The sequence below is a fragment of the Halictus rubicundus genome, unplaced genomic scaffold, assembly GCF_050948215.1.
Source record: "Halictus rubicundus isolate RS-2024b unplaced genomic scaffold, iyHalRubi1_principal scaffold0177, whole genome shotgun sequence".
NCBI classification, from domain to species: domain Eukaryota; kingdom Metazoa; phylum Arthropoda; class Insecta; order Hymenoptera; family Halictidae; genus Halictus; species Halictus rubicundus.
Genome location: NW_027488718.1, coordinates 292,043 through 301,571, shown reverse-complemented (window position 1 = coordinate 301,571; position 9,529 = coordinate 292,043). Strand labels below are relative to the sequence as shown.

The window sequence follows — 9,529 nt, the reverse complement described above, 5'->3', positions numbered from 1 at the left end:
GCCTCCAGCTACTAATCTTGCCTTATATTTATTTATAGATCCATCATGCTTCCTTTTTATTTTGAATACCCATTTGTTCGATAAAACCTTTTTATTTTTGGGCCTTGGAACCAGTTTCCATGTTCTGTTCTGCATTAACGTTTCGTATTCTGCATCCATAGCTTCTAGTCAGAATTGTCTATCAGTTCGATTTTTAATTTCACTTGGATTAATCGGCTCCATAACTTCAGCTGTTTGATATTGCTTCTTTGGCCTTCCAGGTTTACTTGTCCTAATTATTTTAGGTCTGCCACGGCCTCTCTTGATTGGTTCTTGATTAGTTACATGGATTTCTTCTTCTCCTCCTTCTTCTTCTTCCCAAATTATTTCTTCTTCTTCCGATGTTACTTTTTCTTCTTCTTTGTCTTCTATTTCCGTAATAGTTTCGTTTCTGTTTTCATTTATCAATAAATCCTTGTGTGAGGCTGTACGTTCGTTTCTCAGCAATTCAGTATTTTCATCATATTCTATAAAACGTACATCACGTCTCTTTACGATCGTATTAGTTCCAGTTAACCATAATCTATATGCCTTGGATTCATTTGAATATCCGACCATTAAGTATGTTCTGCCTTTTTTGGTGGAATTTTCCAATTCCAGGCCCCTTTTCCAATGCTATTACTTTACATCCAAACGTCTTCATAAATCCGACGTACGGTTTTCTCTTGCAGTATGCCTCAAGTGGAGTCATATTATTTAACGTGGAAGTTGGGCATCTGTTCCTAATAAAACAAGCTGTATTTATAGCTTCGGCCCATAATGACTCAGGTACTCCCGATTGTATTATCATACATCTTGCCATTTCGGTAAGTGTCCTATTAGCTCGTTCGGCCACTCCGTTCTGTTCTGGCGTATACTCCACGCTTAATTGTCTCCTGATTCCATGCGTCTCTAAAAATTGTGTGAATTCTTTCGAAACATACTCTTTAGCATTGTCAGATCTGATACCTTTTATTTGTTTTCCTGTTTCCTTTTCAGCACGTGCTTTGTAATTTTTGAACACATTGAATGCTTCGGACCTGTTTTTTAACATCGTTACCTCCGTATATCTTGTTGCATCATCGATAAAAGTGATGAAGTATGTTGCACCACCTAGTGAATTGACCTTCATGGGTCCACAAATATCCGTGTGTACTAAACCCAAAATTTCAGATCTTCTTTCTGTGGAGGGCTTAAATGGTAATTTGTGTATTTTCCCAAGATGACATACCTCACATTCAAAGTTCTTGTTTTGACCAAGCAACTTCAAACCTGTTACCATATTTTCACTTTCCAATTTTCTTAAATCATTCTGATTGAGGTGGCCCATCCGTTCATGCCATCGTTTGAAGTGGTTTTGACTTTTGTCTTCTGTATTCATAGCCATATTATACACTGACTCTGTTACGAGATATAATTCCCCTCTGCGAATTGCTTTAAACACTATATTACCTTCCTTTTCTTTCACAACTGCATCGTTTCTGTTAAAGGTTACAGTATATCCATATTTTGTGATTTGTGGGACTGAGAGCAAGTTATGTCTTAAATTTGGTACATACATAACATCACAAAGTCTAATACTGTCAACAGTATTCAAGTAACTTGCGATTCTCAATCTAACGTCACCAATACCCTTGCATTGTACATATTGTTTAGCAGCAGTATATACATTAGTACTTATATGTTGGTTCATATTAATAAAGTTGTTGCTGTGCTTACACCTGTGTCGTGTAGCACCGCTGTCTAAGCACCATTCATTAAAATCTTGGATCGTTGGATTAGTACTCAACGTAATGGCATTCATTGCCTTTTCTTTCGTATATTGGCTACGCTGCTTGTTTTTGAACCAGCATACATCTGCTCTGTGGCCGATCTTGCCGCACACAATGCATTTTATTTCGACTTTATTAAACTTATTTTTGTTGTACTTACTGTGAGAGTTTTCAGTCTTAATTCTCGGTTTGGTTTTTGTTAGTAGTGCGTCATTATTTTCCTCACTCTGATTGTATGAACCTTTCTCTTGGAACCTTGCTTCCAATTCAATTAATTTTAGTTTTAGGATGTCTATTGTTGGTAAATCATCTCTAGATTCTATTGCTGTACAGAAGCTTTCGTATTCTGGTGGGAGAGAATTTAATAACATTATTGAAAGTAGCTCACCGGGAATCCTTATACCTGCTTCTTCCAATTTTTCAGCCACGTTTACAAATTTGTTTACGTATTCGCCCATTGAAACATTTGATTCTTTCTTCATCTTGTACAATGTTTTGTACAGGATGGCTTTCCTCACAGGGCCTTTTGACTCGTATATATTTCTTAACATGTCCCACGCTGCTTTTGAGGTTACACACCTCTTGATATTATTTATTTGACTTTTGTTCACACTTAAGAATAAAAAGGCAAGGGCTCTCTCGTCCCTGCTGTCCCATTCTATCGCGTTTGCTTCTGTTTTTATATTATTTCCATTAACGTACGACCATAGTTCATTGCACACTAATATACTTTTCATTTGAATTTTCCAGCTTTCATAATTGTCCTCGTTTAATTTTTCGATCTTGTGCGTTCCAAAATTTCCCGCAGCCATATTTTGAGGTTATCTTAGCACGTGGTTCCAGGCAATGCTTCTGGGCCCATAACCTGTTGAATTTGTAGCGGGGCACTTGCGATCGACTTGTTAATAAACATGTACTAGAACAACTTTAACACTTATTTATTAGTATAAACGTTCTTAATACAAAGTAATATAACTCGAGGACTAAGTAATAATACGGATGTTTCCAGATCACGATCTCAATTCGATATAAAACCGTTACGAGCAAATTTCATACGACGCATACCGAGAAACACACTACACATCCAGTTACCAACTAACCGGTTACAAAATCGACTCAGGGCTGCCAACTTAAACCTAGATGATGATTATTTTTCACAGTTTTAAAACGACCGCATGCAGAAAAATGAAAATCGCTACGGTTATTCGCTATCGTGCATTCGTGAATGCAACATTCCGAAAGCAGCAATGGAAGGCATTTCAAAGACAATGGAATCGGTGAGTTTCAGTCTCCTCTATGATATAATTAATCTAAAATATTATATATATTATCGGTATGTCATTATATTATTTTTGATATGTTTTTGAGATTCGAGACCGCCGACCAGGGAGGACGATTCATAAACCGGCGAGGTACCAAACCACCTCGTCGGAAGAGGCACCACAGCGACGGAAACGCCGCATCATTAGGTCGCCTACTCCCGTCGGCTCCGATGAGGAGCTACTACAGCTTCTAGAAGCAAATTCGCCAGAACAACGGGGAACAACGGGGGGATTGCTTTCCAATCCCTCACATGCACCTGTAACACCTGTACCTTCATCAACGTCCCCGATAGATTTATCCGCATCCTCGTCCTATACCACCACAACCTCCTATACCACCACCTACACCATCCTATACCATGCATCCCCCCGGAGAACTCACTATCTGGCATTACAATGACCTAGTAAAAAGGATGGACCACATGAACCAAAAAATAGATAAGTATGTAATTTAACAAATTGAAACTACAGTAGTATGATGGCAATACTTAATAAGAATTAACAAAATTTACTTTTTCTTTGTAGACTACTAAGCAGGAAGGATAGACCAAGGCATTATGGGCGAAAGCCGGATTGTCTACCTCTTCAAACGAGGGAAGATGTAGACAATTTTGAAAACTGCTCAGACGAGCAGTACAATAATGTGGTAAGTGTATGCATTTATTCCACTGCTATGTGCGCGCGCACGTGTGAGTGTATATATTAATGATATATTATTTTTTAGGTTGACTACTTTGCCTATTTGGGTGGCTCTAATTTAAAAGAGGCACTGAGTGCCTCTTTTAGAGAGTCTCTCACAGACAGTCTCTTACAATTTTATACGTGGTTTGGCAAGGAGAGCCGCCAACCATTGTATCTCACAAAGATTGTGCGGGCCCTTTTCGGTAAGAATTATTTATTACTTAATACATTACATAAATACTTTAATACATTAACATTAATATGACCGCATAATAATCTTTGTAAATTAATGTTGCAGATGCAGCTTGCGAAAGCAGAGCTTTTGCAAGGCCCACCCGCCTCGAATATCAGGATTCGATGCGAGTGGTGCTGAAAGCGAGGAAAGAAAGGGTCTGGCACAAGAAACCGACCAACAGTATGAGACCACCCAATCCCTGGGAGCAGGGACAACAGCAGTAACCGGGGGCGCAAGTGGAGGGAGGAGTTTTAGTGGGTAAACCCTCGCCATCACATTGCCCCTCTGAAAGGGGGGGGGGGGGCGATCGCTTGGGGAGTCCCACACTTTCTCGGGGTTGGAATGGCCCTGAGAAGTTGTGCGTAAAGCATTCAACCTCCCTCCACTTTAAATAATAAAAATAAAAAATAAAAAAAAGCAACAAACAGCACTTTTCAGTGCTCCAAACAGCACTATTTAGTGCTAATTTAAAATTATATTGTATTATCCTAATTGTAAGAGTTAAAAAATAAATTCAATTATATAAAAAATTAATAGATTAAAAATATTAAAAATATTCCGTCATCCCTTTCCAAATCCTTCTTTCAATCTTCTTCGAATCCACTTCCTCTCGCACGCACACTCTTTGCGCTCTTTTCTCTCTCTCTCTCTCTCGCACACTCCTCGTGCTCTCTCTGTCTCGCACACTCTTCGCGCTCTCTCTCTCGCATGCACAGTCTTCGCGCTCGTTCTCTCTCTCTCTCTCTCTTTCTCGCACGTACGCTCTTCGCCTTCCACAACACGGCAATTTGTCTTTCACGACACATTGTGGTGTTTACGCATCACATTATCTTTATTACGCATTGAAACTTATATAAAATACCTTTTCCCACCCTACACAGGAAGATTTACTTCAATTTTTACCGATATTTACTGTTAGAACAAGGTTACGTCCGTTCTTAATGCGACGGACCTGCCCTCTATATCGAAGGCACAGTTTGGCTCGAAAAGACCACATGATTCCGCATGGAATTTTACGTGGAGACTTCGCATGGATTGTGAAATCCATCTGTATCCGCATTCGACTAGGAATTTGGCGATAAATTTCAGTACCAAAATCATATCACATGAGGACCAAATTCAGCTTCGAGCAGGGTTTGGTACAAAATACATAAGTCTTATGCTCGCAATGTGTGCAGCACACTTTCCACTCGATTTGGTCGAGTGGGCATTTGGCTAACTGGGTAGTTATAATTGAAGACATTTCATCTCATAAGTGGAAATGGCAAAGTGAGTATATACATTATCCTAGAATTAAAAAAATTTTTTTTCTTCGAATTATATCGATTGTACAATGAGAACAGAACACATATCCATATCACGTCCTAATGTAAGGCCCTTTTTGTTTGTAGGAAGTAGAAACTTCAAGAGTGGTGTGCTGTCCGTGTCCGCTGATAAGAGGAAGCATAGCAAAAATAAATAAATAAATATATTGTTAATAACCTATGACCTACATTATATAATATATATTAATTAAACTCTTCTTAAGCATCCCTACACCTTATTTTCCATTCGATGGTTTTATTTCCATTTGTAACGGTACACGCCTCGTCGCGGGAAGCGCCGCGAGGCGTGCGAGCCCTCCCCGGATTGGCTCAGCGACCAGGGTTCTTTGGGGAGGGGAACGAGGTGGTTAAATGAAAATGCTCGGTTTAAGGGAAAGAAAATAACTATACTTTATTTTAAATATTGCCGGAGGCCGGATTCCCCGTGGGTCCGGCGCCGGAGTCTCGACGGGGGCCTGTCTCTCGTCCGGCCTGGTGATAAAGAAGCAAAATAAAACAATGAACCGTGAGCGTGGACACCCAGTAACGGCGCGGACCTATCCTACGATCGAACTTAACCCTATCTTACGCGGTACCTAAATCTAACGGCCTTAATAACTAATACGCGACTTATCCCTATCCTATGCCCGGAGCGTCGGTATCTCCGGTTCCGGTACAGGTCGCGGTGGTCCGGAGTATCGCGGTGGACGCCGTTCGTCGGCGGACGGCGGCGGAAAAGCCGGAATCCGGTTTGGTACGGTGCGCGGAGAGCGGGGCGAGCCGGGCTCGCTTGGCGTTGGCACGGCGTTCGGGCGCTCTCGGCGCGGTCCCGAACCTCCCCGACTCTCTTCACGTGGTCGCCTCAGCGAGATGATCGTAACGGCCGCGGCCCAGCAGGTGATAGTGGACTGGCGTCGGTTCCTGCGTCGGCTGGGCTTGCGGGGCGCGGAGAGGAGGTGCGAGATTCGCGGAACGCTCTGTCTGTCGTCCCCGCGCGGCCGCGGCCCGAGTTCGTAGGCACAGACGTAGACCTAATGCCTACGACTCGAAACCGGCGAGGTCGCTCGTCCCCGGTAGTATACCGTGAGGCGAGCTCCACACGCTGCTGCGGTCCGTTGGAGACTGAACGTCTGGAGCGCGACGCGGAATCTCGGACGGGAGCGCGGGATGCGGGAACGGGTCCGAGGAGTGGGGATGACGGTCCGGAGTGTCGAAACTACGGTGCTCTGAAAAGAGCAGGCCGTCGATCGACTGCCTCCCAGAACCTGATCGCGGTCTCGGTTTCGACGTATGGGACGTAAACCCACGCAAGCCACGGTATCCCCTCTCCCTTGACCCTCCCATACCACTCATTATATCTCGCTCTCCTTACCTTTTCCCATCTCTCCTCCTGCTGCCTCCTCCTTTCCCTTTTTACTAACTCTCCACTCACTATCTCTGTCTTCTCCTCCATCATCACCTCTGCCTCCTCTGCTGACCATCCTCTCTCTTCCCAGAAACGTCTTCTCTCATTCTCCCACCCATCTACCTCCCCTCCCCTTCTGCCCCTGCCTCTTACCTGTTCCAAGCACATCCTTGCTAACTCCCACCCTCTTCCCTCCCTCAGCTTCTTCTCGTAGCTCCATGCCCTTAACCCCGCCCTCCCTCTCAACATCTCCCTCTGCAACTCTTCCCTTACCATGTACCCCGGCGTGCACCTCTCTACCCCTAGCACCCATCTCAGAAACCTCTCTTGCAGTCTCCCCAGCCCTTCCCATTCCCTCCATCCCCAAATTTCCACCCCGTAGCTGATTACCGACCACACCAACCTGTCGAATAACCAGATTCTCCTTCCCCAGTCTCTCCAACCCCCTCATCATACCCCTCATCCCCTCCTCATCCTCTGCCACCATAGCCACGTCATCCGCGTACGCAAGCGTAAAGACTTTCCTCTCCCCTAATTTTACCCATCCCCCTTTCTCCAGCACCTCGTCCATATCCGCTAGCAGCAGCGTAAACAGCAACGGCCTTAGCGGGCACCCCTGCCTCACCCCCCTTATCGTCCAAAAACTTGCCCCCTACTCCCCTCCCACCCTAACTTTACTCCTCGTCTCCGTCAACATCTCATCGCACCTCACAAACAGCCCTTCCCTTACTCCCCTTTCCCTTAATGCTTTCACCAATACTTCCCTGTCCACCGCATCGAATGCCGCCTTCAAATCTACAAAGAAGATCACCATCTTCCTTTCCTTCCTTCTCACCTGCCTGTTTATGAGATAATTCAGCACGTTTATATTATCTACGCACCCCACCCCCTTCCTGAACCCCGTCTGACTCGCCGGTAACATGCCTTTCTCCTCCACCTCCTCCCTCAACCTCTCCGCCAGGATTGCTGCGTACACCTTATACGCTGCTTGTAACAGCGTAACTCCCCTGTAGTCTTCCACCTTTCTGCTATTCCTTTTCTTCGCAATGGGGATCACTGTCCCTTCCGACCACTCCTCCACCCAACCCTCCCCCTTCCATACCCTATTGCATACCCTCCACAACCACATTTCCAACTCGCTCTCTCCATATTTCCAAACCTCATTCTCTATTCCGTCCCCACCCGCCGCTTTCTTCTCCTTCAGCCCCTTTATCACCCTCATTACCTCCCCTATTTCTATTTCCCTTTCACTGTCCCGCCTTCTTCTTGTTACCCCTCCCACCCTTTCCCTCTGTTCCACCCCACCCAACAGCCCCCTGAAATGCTCATTCCATCCTTCCATCTTTATTCCTTCGTCTATCCATGCTCTTTTCTTTCTTTCCCTGTTCACCACCTGCCATATCTGCTTCTCCGTCTTCACCGCCTCCAGTTCCCTTTCCCATTTCGTTCTCTCCTCCTTCTTTTTCTCCTCACACAGCAACCTGTACCTCTTTCTGCTTTCCCTGTAATTCTCACCCTCCCCCCTTCTTCCTCCATCTCCTCAATTCCTCCCTCACCTTCCTTTTTTCCTCTCTACATTCCTCATCCCACCACCCTTTCCTTCTCTCTTTTTCTCTTTTCCCTACCTCCCCTAGTGCTTCCTTAATGTTCTCCTTTAACCGTGTCCAGTCCTCTTCTACCCCACCCACTTCCTCCTCTCTTCTCCACCCAAATCTTTCCCTAAAGGCCTTTATCCCTTCCTCCGACCAGTTTCCTACTCTCGCCCCCTTCCCAGCCCCTTCCTTCCTTCTTCTTTCCCTCCTCTCCCCCTTAATCCCTACTGTCACTGGTGCGTGGTCTGACTCTATTTTATCCCCAACTTCCATCCACTCCACCCCCTCCCTTGTTTCCTCATTTCCTAATATATAGTCTATCACCGAGTTCCCTATTCCCCCCGTGAAAGTCCACTCTCCTTCCTCGTCTCCCTTCGTACTTCCATTTAGAATCCCCCACCCCCTCTCTCCCAGATATTCACAGAGCCTCCTCCCTTCCGCATTCACTTTCCCGTCTTTAGATCTCCTGCTTTCTCCTCCCCCTCCTTCCTCTTCCTCCACCACCACCCTTCCTTCTCGCCCCGTTCTCGCGTTGAAGTCCCCCCCTATCAACACCTTTGTTCCTCTCTCTCTCCCCTCTGTCCAGTCCCCTAAATCTTCCAGTTTCTTGTCCAAATCCCTATTAACGTACACCCCTATCACCCTCCACCAACTCATCCCCAGCTTAATTCTTGCCGTCATCAACCCCTCCTTCCCTTCAGCCCTCCCTCCTTCCCTATCCAGTCCTTTCCTCACCCCCATCGCCATACCCCCTATCGCTCTCCCCTTCTTTTCCTCTCTCCTTGCCCACTGCATCTCCCAGTAGAATTCCCTCGACTTCTTTTCCCTTATCCTACTCCATCCCTTCTCTTCCACCCACGTCTCCATCATCGTTATGACATCCCATTCTACCAGCCCCTTCCAAAACTCCTCATCGTTATTCATCAGCCCTGCCACATTCCAGAAACCCACCTTCAACCCTGTTCTCCTCCTCTCCCTCTTCCCCCTCCCTTCTGTTGTCTCTCCCCCCTGCTTCCTTCCCTATTGCCCTCCCTGCTCCTCCATCCAGTTTTCCTCTATCTCGTCCCATCTCTTCATTTTCCCGTTCACCCACATTTTCATGTACCCTATCTGTACGTTCCTTCCCTCTCTCGTTTCTATCTCCACTTCCCTTTCTATCTTCCATCTCGCTCTTCTCTCCTCTTCCGTCAGATCGTCATC

The 9,529-nt window shown here is 45.4% G+C and overlaps 1 protein-coding gene across 1 annotated transcript; it reads left to right on the top strand.

Moving 5' to 3' along the window:
* The first annotated feature begins 3,037 nt into the window (after positions 1-3,037).
* Positions 3,038-4,252, top strand: LOC143363939 (uncharacterized). The gene is made up of 5 exons (XM_076804465.1): positions 3,038-3,067; positions 3,406-3,554; positions 3,638-3,758; positions 3,837-3,996; positions 4,092-4,252. Exons 1-5 carry the CDS (start codon positions 3,038-3,040, stop codon positions 4,250-4,252), a joined length of 621 nt encoding a protein of 206 aa, XP_076660580.1.
* Positions 4,253-9,529: the final 5,277 nt, after the last annotated feature.